The sequence below is a fragment of the Papaver somniferum genome, unplaced genomic scaffold, assembly GCF_003573695.1.
Source record: "Papaver somniferum cultivar HN1 unplaced genomic scaffold, ASM357369v1 unplaced-scaffold_132, whole genome shotgun sequence".
NCBI classification, from domain to species: Eukaryota; Viridiplantae; Streptophyta; class Magnoliopsida; order Ranunculales; family Papaveraceae; genus Papaver; species Papaver somniferum.
Window position 1 is genome coordinate 2,284,401 of NW_020622381.1, and position 15,041 is coordinate 2,299,441.

At 34.9% G+C, this 15,041-nt stretch overlaps 1 protein-coding gene across 1 annotated transcript; it reads right to left on the minus strand.

Annotated features, from left to right (window-relative positions):
* Nucleotides 1-60: 60 nt before the first annotated feature.
* LOC113333213 (zinc finger BED domain-containing protein DAYSLEEPER-like) lies at nucleotides 61-534 on the minus strand. Its single transcript, XM_026579726.1, has one exon. The coding sequence runs from the start codon at nucleotides 532-534 to the stop codon at nucleotides 61-63; it is 474 nt and encodes a 157-aa protein (XP_026435511.1).
* Nucleotides 535-15,041: the final 14,507 nt, after the last annotated feature.

Here is a 15,041-nt window from a genome sequence, read left to right on the forward strand (position 1 = left end):
AATTGTGCTCCGAGATACCACCTTAAACAACTGTTGAAGCGCATTTGAATATCGTCTAAATCATGCATGTTCAACGATGGAAAGCGGATACTCGTGTATGATTATCATATAAGCAAGTTCCTTCCTAGCGAACGATTGATCAAAACTGTACGTGTTAAGCTGACTTCTTCCGTCACTTTTTTTACTCGGAGTGATTATTGATTGTCTTATGTCTTGCTGTTTACGTCGAGGACATCTTTTCATGTGTGCGTGTAGATGCTTAGTCCCATTTGTGCTTTTTCCTCCTAATGGTTTATGACAATATTTGCAAACTGCTTTGTCTTCCCCTTTTATCTTTTTCTTTTCAAAGTGGTTCCACACTATGGATCTTTTCTTCCCTGAAACTATAGAAATTTCACCTTCGACATTATCACAATCACCTGTAATGTTTGCCTCGGCAGTTTCACCATGGTCATCATCCATTGGAGAACTTGGAATTGTCTCGACATGGTGTTCAGACTGTTCGGATTCACCTTGTGTGGATATAGTTGTCATTTTGGGATCACTGTGTAATATACACATAAAATAATATAATATATATAATAAAGAAAGCTTAAATAATATAATATAATCAATATAATAATTAAATAATATAATATAATATAATTTCTTAGTTTAAATATAATATAAATAATTAATGATATCTTATACTTTTACGTTTTCTTTTATAATATAATATAATATAATTTCTTAGTTTAAATATAATATAAATAATTAATGATATCTTATACTTTTACCTTTTCTTTTATAATATAATATAATATAATTTCTTAGTTTAAATATAATATAAATAATTAATGATATCTTATACTTTTATCTTTTCTTTTATAATATAATATAATATAATATCTTAGTTTAAATATAATATAAATAATTAATAAAAATATAAAATCCTAAAATGGGAACGTACGGGGCGGGGACCTAGAATCCCATCCCCGCCCCATCCCCGCTTCACTAATTTCGGGTATTACCCATACCCAACCCCAAACCCGTTTGTACGGGTAAAACCCTACCCAATAGGGGCGGGTACCCACGGGGATGAGTTTGGGTGGGGCAAATGACCATCCCTACTCCTCGGTTTTTGCTCCGCATAACCGTTTTTTTTCATTTTTATTCTCTTTCTTCCCCATCTTTCTTCCAAATCAGACAACATTTTGAGTTAAGGGCTGTTTGGTAACCATTATTTTAATGGATTATCAGCCCATAATCCATTATGAGATTATAATGAATTTTATATACGTTTGGTAACCACTATAATACTTGTTTATTTTAATCATAATTGAAAAAATCCATTATTTTCATATCCAGGAAAAAGTTGTTTTGAAAATTTATTATAATCAATTATTTTTTCTAGCAAACTCAAATTGAATTTTTTTCTTTTTATTTTCTCTAAACTATCAAGATAGAAAAAAAAACATAGGACTAGAAAAAAATCCTAAATCATTGTTCTTTCTTCTCCTTTTCGAGATCATCATTCTAAGATAATCAATTATTTGAAAAAATATTTGGAAAAATTTATTTTTAAAATGATTATACCAAAATCATTTATCTATTTATGATTATAGATAATCATAAATAGATAATCATAAATTTTACCAAACAAGGCCTTAAAATTTAATCTCCTTCTCAATTAAGTTTCTGCCCAGATTTTAATCATATATCTCTAAAGATCTGGGCAGAATTTAGGGTTTGTAAATGGCTTTTCTTAAATATAGCCATGCTTTTATTAACTATAACCCACATAAAATAAGTCATTAATTCAACCAAACGGGTTCTTATGATTATTAACATAGCCCATTAAATTATACATGATCTATAATATAAAAGAGGTCATGTCTAAGTTAGCCTATACAACTAGCGGTCCAGATTAAATCTATCTCAATATATTCCAACAGCTCAAAGTTAAAGTTGGAGCATGTGCTCTTAAATATTGCGCATGTGGCGTTCAATCATCTGAGCAGTTTTGGTTGGGCTTTGGAGGGCTTTGACGTTCAATTATCGAGTTTTAAATACGACGACCTATGCGTCCCAGACCTAAAAAAATACCAACTGCATATTGAGCCAATAGGAAAACAATCAAATATTAATTTCTAGGGTTTTCAGCACATAGAAACCTTCAAATAGAATTCATGGACGGTGCCATATAGCCTGCAATGTAATCTAGCATGCAGTGGTCAGATTTTTTTCTTGAGCTGTAAGCTATTATCTACTTTCAGAAATCTTAAAAAACTATTACTACACCGGCTTATTATATTTGAATTTACAAAAAAAATCTTTTCTCCAATCTGTCAACGAAAAATATATGTAGGAACTAAGAGCATGTATTGGTTGGTTCACCGGTGAGTTAGCTCCAGAGGTTGATCAAGTTATAGCAAATATAATTTGCAGATGTGTATATCTAAATCCCTCTACCAATTGGCCATCAATGTAACGTGAAGGCAGCATTATACGACTATCAAGATTTAAAGTACGACTGTCCCAACCTCACTCATAATTTGATATTGGTTACTAGAATTTTAGGGTGCATCTTCAAAAAATAAACCAAATAGAGATGGAAGTCACCTATTGAGATAGAAGTACGAGATGGAACTCACATGCAGCAGAAACAGAACTCCAACGCCAAGGCAAAGGATGAAGGGAAGTACAAAGGACCGACACTACCTACACCATGATAGGTACGAGGACCTGCACTACCTACACCATAATTGGGGAAACGGGTACAACTAGATCTTTTGAGGAGAGTTGACCCCATATGAAAACAAACGAAACTTCAATTGGCATGTACAAGGCTTTGTCGGGTCTGTAACAACCTTTCATTTTTAAATTAACAACCTAAAGGTTACATTTAATGTGATGTGTTAGCGTATCAAATAATACCAGGTAAGTGTGTGAAAATGTGAATATAATGGGAAGATAAAAGATCCGGGTTGCTTAAATTTGTGGGCTGCATATTGACTGATTTTACCGTTCATCTGTGGTAATTGATTCCCATAAATAGGAATTTCCTATAATAAATTTCCCATTGAATAATAATGTACATGAACCGAAAATGGGTCTTTGGATAGGATGACTCGATGAAAATTCGGAAAGTATTTTTTATATATATGAACGATCGACTAGAATGCGTATATAATCCCGATTGACTAGAATGTGTATATAATCCCATGCCGTTACGACACGGGTTGAGCGCTAGTTTTTATATATAGCACATCAAATCCCTAAATCAAAAAAATAAAATTAAGTTAATTATGTAATAATTAGGTTTATGTAATATTTGTGGCATATATAATTGATGATCTTAGAATACCCAGTTTTATGCAGTCATGATTGAGAAAAAAAAAATCATCTTAGAATTTTTTTATAGAATAACAATGGTTATGGAATTTAAAAAATTGATTTTAGGAAAATAATCAAAACCTTAGTTGATTTAATTTCTTTTCTCGATTGATATTGTTGTGGAGAAGTTTTAAAGGAATAGTTAAGATATATAACCTCAATTGATAATCATGATTTGGAAAAAATAACATCGTTTTATAGAAAAGGTGAAAAGTTGGGTTTAGTTTTTTTTTTTTTTTTTTTGAGGAAAAGTAAAAAACTAAGGTTTATATTAGTGTGATTTGTAAGAATAATGAGAGAACGATTATAATAGGGTGATTTATAATTGAAATATAATTTAGTTTGAATCAAAACAAAAAAATCATGATTGCTAAAGGCTGATGCCGCAATTGCTAAAGGAGGGTACCAATCCATGATCCAACGGCCAGGATTATTTTGTCTTATATGGTTTGGTGCCCGCCCCACTAATAGCGGTACCCGCCTTTAGCAATCGTGAAAAAAATTAGAGTTCATATTTTAATTTGGGGAAGAAGTAGGATTATAAGTTAAAAAATTAAGACTCGTTTGGAAATTTTGGTTTTTCGTTTTAACTTAAAATTTTTGGGCCATGGTTAACAAAAACATGGGCTACAGTTAAGAGAAGCCTTGTAAATATACTAATTATTATTATCTAAATAAAGTATAATCCCTAGTTTGGTGATTATTCAATTTTTTTTTTCTTTTTTTGATACGAAACAACAAAATTATATTTATAACTTAAGATTTGTACATAACTTAAGTTGATAGGCTTGCTGATCATCCCTGATTGCAGTTTGAAATTTGTCTTAGATGTTTTCAAAATAAGCAAAAGATTGCCTATCAGACCTACTAGAGTTAGCTATTACATGAGCAGCATTGTTTGCTGACCTTTTAACATAGTTTACTGAAATATTACTAGCAAGAGACAACATATGACTTATTTCATCTACAAGACCTTGATTCATCCACTGAACAAAAGTTTTGGCAGATTTGATTGAGTTTATAAGATTTTGAAAATTACTTTCTAAGATGGTGTTGCTGAAACCGCAATTCCTAGCCCATATGATAGCTTCTTTCATGGCCAGGTATTCATCTTGTTCTGGGTCTATTCCTCCATCGAAGTATTTGCCTCTGATGCCGCCGCAGTTCACTGTTGAGTCATGGATGATCAAACCAATGCCAAAGGAATGAGTATCATAATCAAAAGAAGCATCCATATTGATTTTCAGCTGAGCATGCTTAGGTGGAGACCAAACTTCAGGCAAATTGTTTTTAGGAGGCTGAACTAATGTAGTGGGATAGGCTTTCGGGATTGCCTATATGTATATTATAACCGCAATCGCACGACGTCTAACTAGTAGACAACGACAAGTACGGGTCGTTCCCACAGGGAGCGGTGGAAATAATGAAATCAATATCTCTAATAAACCAACCACAAATGATGTTTTTTTTGGATTTTTAGAATGAGAAATGTAAAATGAAATAATAAAATTAAACTAAACTAATAAAAGAAATTCAATGAGAGAGTTGGTAACCAGGATTTTATTGATATCCACCACTATTTCCTTTAAATACTGAAATGAAAAATAATTATGAATAAGTGTTTATTGTTCGTTCTATTGCAATCACCTATTATAGAAATTAGAGTCGCAAAAATCACTGGTATACCCTAAGCATGGCACATCAAAAGACTAAATCCAAGCATGAACCATCAAATTGCATCAGCGAGAAAGTTGTACGAAACTAAATAAAGGTTCACAAATTCTATATGGCTTTTCTAAGAATAATCCATCAAAGTTTTTAACGAAGCATGGGTTATCAAATAATAAGACATTTGTATTTGTAAAACTACCAATAAAGCACAAAGGTTTTTTAAAACCGGAGAAGCAACAACGTATGTTTTCGATCAATCAATAAACATTATTCAAAAATTAATCAATTCAAAATCATATTGGTCTATTGCAAAATCATTCAATTTAGAGTTGCCTAATACCCAAAGTGGTTTCAATAATAAACCCTAGTTACGAAGAAATCTAGCAATACATCAAAATGGATTTATCAAAACCCATAAAAATAATCAAGGAATGATAGAGAGATTAAACCAAAAGAAATGTCGTATCCTCTTCCCTTTGTTATGCGCAAACCTCCACGACGGCTCCAAGTTCCACCTCTCTGGCCGCCGGCCTCCTCTCTCCAAAACAGAACTCTCATCCCCCCTCATTTTCTGCTTCTGTTCAGTTATATAGGTGATGTCGTGACTCCAAAATAAGACCTAGCCATCTGCCAAGGCCCATTCCAACAAACACAACCCATTTTCCAAATTATTACCGAACTCCAACTGCAAACGCAAGTCTTCTAAATCACGACCACGACCAGCTTTAGTCGAGCTCACTCGCACCTTCCTGTGTAACACACTCAAGCCAACACCAGCAAACCCAAGCTGTCCGCAATATACAGTTTGTATTTCATCACCAATCCCAATCTTTCACACTCTGTATCCATCACCTAGAGACCATGACGACAACAAGAAGCATTTTGTTGCAGTTAAGGAACGTCTTCATTCTCCCTTCCGATCCAAACTGCAGACTACGACTCTTCTTAGTTATCACAGCAATCTCAACTTCAAACTCCTCTTCTTACTGAGCTCCAGCACCTTCGACCACATACCCAAGGCATCAGTTCGATGCCATCAAACTCTCATTCTCTGACCCTCTAACTACCTTCACTGATCGAACCCAACCCAGGCATATTTCCGGATCATCTGAACATTACCTCCACCGGTAGCACAACCATCATTCTTTGTCCATCTCATCGTATGTCAGCACTCTGAGCACAACCAACCACATCAAATTCAGACCATCCATTGCCATTATTTCGCCGGCAGACGCAGCTCAACCTGAACTCCACAATTCAAGTTCAAACTTTTGGCAGTATGAACCACGGTACCACTTAGAATTAGTCTTCATTCACATCTCCATTCGACAGTGACTGCTTTGCTCCATCGAATCACCACATTTCTGCCAAAGACCCGTGGAAATCCTTTCTAACTCCCTGTACACAAACACCATTGTAACGACTCCAATCATCTTTTGTTGTTGTCATTAGGCACTACGGAGACCACCACTGCCTGCACTGTTGTAACAATGAATAAACTTTGTTCGTTGCCGATCCATTCTTCTGTCCATCTAATTTCAACCTCAATCGATCATGAGATGGAAGGAGAGACAACAGCTCTGAATATCATCCCCATTTATATGTTTAGATCCATGAACTCGCAGCACAAATTCATCTTTGCTCGGACATTGATAAGAAAATGAGAATACTCTCATTGACAAGAACAAAATTTGCTATTCCTCAATAAATTCCACACAAAAATGTGGAGTAAGTTCCACGTGCCCTCTTTATCTTCATGAGGTATGTGAAGTGAACAATTAAGGTCACAGCACACTAGTTGCTTCAGTTCCTTTGCGTCACTGCCTTGATCCGTAGCCCTGAAATGGCTTGGTTCGGTTAACATAGAAAAATGGCAAACCATCATCTCCTGTGGATATCGGCCATTTCGTGGCAAACGCCAATTAACTCCATCTTTAGTTGTTTATTTTCTGGTGATTGGAAATATGTTTGTACTTTCTACAAAAGTACTAAAATAGTATCGTTAGCCAGAATATAGAGTCCTAGCTAATATAAATATAGGTATAAAATGTAACATAAACGTGCTTATCAACATCCCCACACTTATGTTTTGCTAGTCCTCGAGCAAAACAAATAATTGACCCGCTACACAGCTGGTCATATCATGAAAATTCGAAATACCACACACAAGATCCGTTATACAGCTGGTCATGACAAATACCATACACAAGACCCGCTACACAACTGGTCAAAACCCTAAATATATATATATATATATATTTTTCTTTTCTTAAGACCCGCTACACAGCTGGTAATTTTTTTTTTTTTAGACCCGCTACACAGCTGGTCATCATTTCACCTTTTATTTTTATTTTGAAAATACTTAACGAAAGTGCCACTCCCCCACACTTAAACATTACATTGTCCTCAATGTAATTGAGTCATCCAACGTAGAAATTAAGATGGGAGATTCAATCAAACAAATAAAAGATGGAGGAAAGAAAACAAATTTGATGGGTTGACTCCAATGAAGCGAAATAGTATGGGTTGACTTCCATGAAGCAAAATCTTTGTATCCCTGCTTGCGCACATAAAGAACCTCAAACAAGGTGAGGTTGCACCAAATTAAACAACAAAGCATATATATAAAGTCTGAAAAGTTGGGGATCAATCCAATGAATCAAGTCAGCTGCGAATATGAACCTGCAAACACTATAAACCTCCAAAAGATGTGTAAATCCATTCCCAACAGAAAACAGTCCTTAGTCGAGATAAATAAATCACTCACATGGACAACAAACATAGAATGTATCTTATTTTCTATTCGGGAAGCACACTTTATATCAGGTTCTAAATCAGCTGAAATACATCCGGTCGACACATTTTCTTCACTAGAAATCATAGGAAGCAATGTACTAACAATGCAAAAAGGTACCGGATTATCAAACTCAACACAATGGTTTAAACTTGTATCTAATGGTTCAAGTTTATCAAAATCTGCAACTCCTAAATCCGGTTCTAAGTCCGCGGAAGTAACTTCTGTTGTTGAGTTACCTTGATTATCCATTGAAGGTCGCAATGCATTGATAATATCAATAATCATAGGGTCATCGGAATCAGAAAAGTGGGCTAAACAAACAGATAAAGGCTCAAAATCATGGACACAAGTTATCTGACCAATATCAATATGTTCAACATTCACATCAGCATTCAGAAAATCACTAGATGGATCAGAAAAACAAGAGCACAATGGAGCAACAATATCATGAATAATCGCCTCATCACTATCCGCAACTAAGTGACTTATAGGAAACTCATTATTTGAATGATTAGGAAATATCTCATTATGGACGTCTACTGTCTCTAAGTCATCAGACTCAACAATAGTATCTTCTGTATAAACATGTTCTTCTAAGTCATCATTATCTGAATAAATGGCATCTCTAACACAACTCTCGTCCTTTTGAATAGACAAATAATCGATTAGATCATGAGTTGTGTAAGATACAATAGATTCAGATATTATATCAGTATCATAATTCCTAAAATCACTTCTAGTATCAAGTTCCTTTTCACCCTCATGGTATTGGGGTTGATACTCATCTGAATAACCACCCATAACGAAATTACGTGGATTCCAAGTTCCATACCTGAGACGATTATAAGAAAGAACTTCCTTATACCGTGACCCATACATGTATTCCCCAAGCGTCATAGCTGACGTCTCGCGCAAAGCATTCATCGTTCTCAAAAAGGCTCCTGAAATAAAATTCTGAAGCACAAAACAAGTCAAAAGGAAAAAGAAATCCTTAAAAATAAAAAGAATACTGTACAATGAATAAAAATGAAAATATATTTACAAAGTCAAAAATACCAATCACAGTATTCCACAACCGCTCCCCGGCAGCGGCGCCAAAATGATACTATTTTTTTTAATGATGTTGTAGTAATGAGGTTCAAACTCTCGGACTTGTGAAGATTAAATTTAAAGATTTAATAAAATTATATACAAAAATATTAATAAAGTGGGCGAGAGGTAACCATGACACTAGATTCCACTATGACGCAAAATTGAATGATACATATTTCAAAACTCTAATTATCTTTTAAGACTCTTATTTCTTAATTCACAAATAATCTGGAAAATTCTCAAAAATTAATTGTATCCCCTAAGCATAGATTATCTAAACAAAGCATAACCTATCTAATTGAATCACAACTAATGAAGAAATTTTTTGGAAACAATTAAAAATTCTGCAAAAGCAGTGATTGAGTGAATTATAAATTATAAATTATAAATTAGAGAGAATAAATAATTACCAATTATTCATGCATAAATAGCTTCCTCATTGCCTTGGTTGTGAGAGAATTAGCTGCTCATCATGTTGGAAAACCTCTCAAAGAATTTCATTGATGCTCAAAAATGGTTTACAAATGATGAGAATATGAGAAATACAATAAAACCGGGTTTGTAACAGTTATAAGTGTTACAAACCAGCTGTTACAGAAAACGACAGACAAAAAGTGTTGTAAACACTGTGCTGCGACCCTCGCCTCTGTGTCGCTGACACTGTTAAAAAACGACTGTCTCTGCAGGTCCGTTCTTCGTGTTCTTCATGTTCATCAGCAACAGCAGCAGCAAAAACCGAGTTTGGGAAAACTCGAATTTCTTCTTCCCTGGCTCTCCTCAGCCCCCCAGACTCTCGACACCCCTTCTATGATACTTCAAGACCCTTTTTATACACCTAAAACATAAGAAATCTCCTCCATAACTCGAGATAATCCTCTCTTTACTCGGTGATAAAAAATATTTTCGGGAAGATTTTCTTCCCTGTTTTATGATTTTCACGCGTTCTCAGCTGTGTTTCTTTCCTTTTATACCTTCTTCACGCTCCAGAATATTGATTAAGTCTTCCAATCACGAGCAGTACACGTTTAAACTCGTGTAAGTTTGTGTTTATCCTCCAACTCACTGTTTGGATTAAACCAAGTTATCCAGCCAAATTTGATCGAAACAAACACCCATACCAGCTTTCTATGACATATCACATCTACCCATGAAGTTTCAGCGATTGAATCGCACAAAAACTCCTCCAAAATCCGATTGAAAAATGTGCCGGTGAAAAGAAATATTTTCCCTCCAATTTTTTTTTTTTTGAATTTGTGAAGAAGGTCACCCCTTATCCAGTGGTCGCCCCTTATCCGTTGTTGGAGTCCGAATAACACATGTCCTTTGGGGTGCCTTAAGTAATTTTTCTGGTGTGTTTCCAGCATTTTTTCTGGGTTCCTCCGGCGCATTTCTGGGGTATTTTTAGTCTCTATCCTGGGGTGTAAAACACCACTTTTCGAGCCAATTTCGCCGCAAGAGCTTATTTTTCGAAAAACATCTATAAAAACCTAAAATAACACAATAAGTATTTAATCGAGTCTAACAATACAGAACATTGAGGACAAATTAGACACAAAAATGTGTCTATCATAGTGCATTGCCTGATCATATTATTTATATAATGTACTGTATAACATAAGTTGTGAGTTTTGTTTTCAAAGACCTTCAGACACCTGTTCTTCCACAGTGACCAAGCAGTGATCATAAGAGTGAGCATCCAAATATGTTTGTCTTCTTTATTCAACATTGAATTTGAGTCTGTGTTGAACCAACTAGCAATCCATTCGCAGACTTGTATTTGTTTTCTTTGTAAAGAATCTATATTTATGATCATGGCAAGCCAAACTGATCTAAAATAATCTCACTCTATCAGAAGATGTTGTAATGTTTCTGGTTCTTGAGAACATCTAGGACATGTTGTTTCTATTGCTGGATTATATAAATGTAGCTTTTCCCTGGTGGGAACTATTTTCCTAAGACACTTTCATATAAACAACTTAACCTTGTGCGGCGCCTCTGATTTCCAGAGTGCTTTCCAGTTAATTTGTGCACCTGCTCTACAATGATGCTTATATTGTGTTAGTGCCTTATAAGTTGATTTTACTGTAAATTCTCCTGTTCTATTGGGTTCCTATATAAGCTTGTCAATCCCCTGTTCTACCAAGTGCATTCGAAGATTTAACTGAGCTATCTCATCTGGAAACAATGACCAAATTAGTCGCTCATTCCATCTTCTTGGTTGTTCTAAAATCAAGTCTGAGACATACACAATTCTTGCTGGTTCATGAAAAGTATCTCTAGGAATTGGAGGGCTATATATCCCTAAAATCCACTTTTCATACCAAACTAGAATTTTTGTTCAGTCTCTCACATCCCATCTATGGAACTGTTTGACGGACTGAAGGCCAACTTCTATTCCTTTCCAAATCCAAGATGAATTTGTGGAGATTCATGAAGATGTAAAAAACTACAGTAAGGAGAATACTTTGCTTTCATTATTTTGACCCAATCCTTGTTCTCCTCAGTACATAACCTCCAAGACAGTTTAGTAATTAGTGCTATATTAAATTGCTCCAAGTCTCTGAAAGCTAGTCTACCTACATCCTTAGAGACACATAAAGAATTCCATGCAGTGAGATTAAGACCTTTGTTTGTTTTATGCCCCCACCAAAATTGCCTTTGAGATGAGTCTAACTTGTTAATAATATTCTTTGGCAATTTAAAGTTGCTCATGTAATGAGAAGGGATTGAATTTAGCACTGATTTGACTAAAGTTGATCTTGCCGCCTGGTTCAGTGTTTTAGAACACCATCCTTGAAATCTGTTTTCATAAGCGTCCTTGATTGAGTTAAATGAGTAGCCTTTAGATTTTCCTAAAAGAATAGGTAAACCCAAATAGTTATCTGAAGTACCTAGTTTTTTTGACTCCCAGTTGGTTTAAGATGGCTAACTTCTCATTCCGCGAAATGTCTCCTGCGACAAAAGCTGAAAATTTAGAAAAGTTGATCATCTGTCCAGAAAGGTTGCCAAATTCCTGCAGACAAGTTTGTATTTTAGTAATACTATTCTTATCAGCCTCAAAAAACAAGATACAATCATCTGCAAAGAGCAAATGATTTATAGAGATTGAGTTCTTTGCCACTCTGATTCCACGTAATTTGTTCTTCGCTTCTGCCTCTAAAAGAGATCTAGTAAGATACTCCATTGAGATGATGAACAGGTATAAGGATAAGGGGTCCCCTTGCCTGAGGCCCCTAGATAGAGTGTAAAGGTGACAAAGATTACCATTTAAGCGTATAGACACCGACGTTGTGGAAATACACTGGTGGATAATGGTACGCCAATCTTGACAAAATCCCATAGCAGAAAGCATGTGATCAACAAAAGGCCATTCTATTCTATCGAATGCCTTCGGCATGTCTAATTTGAGAGCAACTAGTCCTTTCTTTTTCCTTGATTTCTTCATCAAATGTATTAGTTTATGAGCCATTAGAATGTTATCATTGATGTATCGTTGAGGCACAAATGCTTCTTGAGTAGGAGAAATTAACTTATCCATCAATGGCTTCATTCTATTGACTATTAACTTTGAGATAATCTTGTAGATGATATTACACAACCCTATTGTCCTGTAATCATTTGGTGTTGAAGGATATTGCGTTTTTGGAATAAGACATGTTATTGTTTGATTGATATAAGAAGGCATTATTTTTGTGTCAAAGAACTGTTTTACCGGTTGAATCACGTCATTTCCCACAATATACCATTGCATGAGAAAGAAGCCGGCTTGGAACCCGTCCGGTCCTGAAGAGTTCCAACTAGGCATTGATCTAAGGGCTCTTAGAATTTCATCTTCATCAGGAGAAGCTAATAAAGCTACATTTTTAGCTTGTGTAATAATTGGATTAATGAACTCAAATGAACCTGCAGATAATTTCGGATGTGTAGACTTAGCAATAGAAGAAAAATGGTTTGTTAAAGTATATTCTAACTGTTGAGGAGAATTGTGCCAATGACCATGTTCATCCTTCAAAGCTGAAATATGATTTCTTGCTTTTCTTCTATTTGCTAAAGTATGGAAATACACTATGTTATTGTCCATGTATTTCATATAAGTCTTTTAAGGTGTTTCTATCGATTGATTCAATCGTTTCAAATACACTCAAGCGCAATTAACACTGGAGTGACGTAGATCTGCATACTTATGAAGATCCATGGCTGCTGGATGTGATTGCAATTTCGATGCACCTGGAAAATTACTCCTTTTTGGATCATCTTATCTTCATGAAGAAGAGAAAATTGTTCTTATTGAAGAACGAAAATCCAAATGGTGGAATCAGCAGTTTCACGCCATCCCTCAATCATCATCATCAACCTCCCCAATGGAATGCATGTATTTAGTACTTTTGTTGTATTTTATAATACATAATATTTGTATTTCTTCATGTATTTCCATTACAATGTATTTGATTGATGTAAAATCTTCTGGAAAATATATGAAATTTGGGAGCAGTTTTGCTCCTGCTTTCCTTCAAAAAAAAATTCCTTTAGAATCAGGCGGGTGCTGAAACGTTTGCAAATAGCTACCCCCTCTTCCCAAAAGTGGGCAGCCTACTTCTAAAATTTAGGCGCTTTTATCAGTACTTTGTCAGGCGTTGTATACATATGCACCACGTGTTCAAAGACTGAACAATATTTTCGTGGAAACATTATTTAAATACCCCTCAAAATCCGCCCCTTAAAATATATTTTATTCAGTTTTTAAAAATATCCATACCTCCTGAAGAGTGGAAGCAACTAGCACAAGTTGTTTTCAGAAGTGGACGCAACTAGCACAAGTTGCTTCCAGAAGTGGACGCAACTTTATACAAGTTGTTTCCAAAAAGTGGAAGCAACTTTCTTAAGTTGACTCCAAAAAGATTATTTTTCACCCCTCGGTGGTATTTTTACAAAGTCAACAAAAATTGAGGGTATTTATAACATTCTTCCTATTTTCGGTCCACTCTGTCAATAATCCATCTATATATGTATAATAATATACTTGCTAGTTTTCTCTAAGTAGTATCTAGATTGAGCCGGTGGTTTTATAAGCTTTTGATTTCCACCTTTTTTTGCTTGCTCACTTGGTTTATGTTTCATATATATATTTCTTGATTGTATGCACCTACTTAATTTGTTCAATAGTGGTATATAAGCTTCTAATTTGTTTCTATTTTGAGATAAGCTACATAGTTATTTAGCTTTTAGTCAGCTCTGTTTCAATTGTCTATAACTGCCTTAATAATCTGCCGCTGAAATGCTTTTTAATCTGAACTTGCACTGATAGTTAACTCAGTACCTATCTCTAAACTGCTTAGAACTTGCACTGAACTGCCTTTTGCACTGAACTTGCACTGAACTGCCTTTTGCTTGCTCACTTGGTTTAGAGATCTCTTTTAACTGTTGATTTCTGTTAACTCAATACCTATCTCTATATCTGTTTTTTGATCTGAACTTGCACTGACAGTTAACTCTATACCTATCTCTAAACTGCTTAGAACTTGCACTGAACTGCTTTTGGCACTGAACTTGATCTGAACTTACACTCAACTTGCACTGAACTGCTTTTTGCTTGCTCCCTTGGTTTAAATATCTCTTTTAACCGGTGATTTCTGTTAACTCAATTCCTATATCTATATCTGAATTCTGCAGTCTATTTCCATTTTGATTGTTAACTTCTGTTGCTATTAGTATTTGGTTTTAATTTAGTAGATAACAAAATTCTTAACTATAAATTTGAAAACACCTTCTTTGCTTCCTCCTTGTGTGAACTTTTAATCATCTAATTCATGTTCGTTTAAGTGATTTAAATCCTTTAAGCTCCTCAATTGTCTCTTTTCAATTCAATCTTTTTAACTTGTTCATGCACTCTAATTTATTCTCTAAATCTGCCGTACATAATTTCCTTATTTTTTAGTTATCACTAGAGCTCTGGCAACCCAACATTGGAGGACGACAAATCTACATACAACAGTTACTCATCTTCCAAGAATAGCATCTGATCAGGAGATCTCAACACAACCTTTTTCCACACCAAAACTACCATTCACATAGCCTGTAATAATATACAATAATTACAAGACCCACA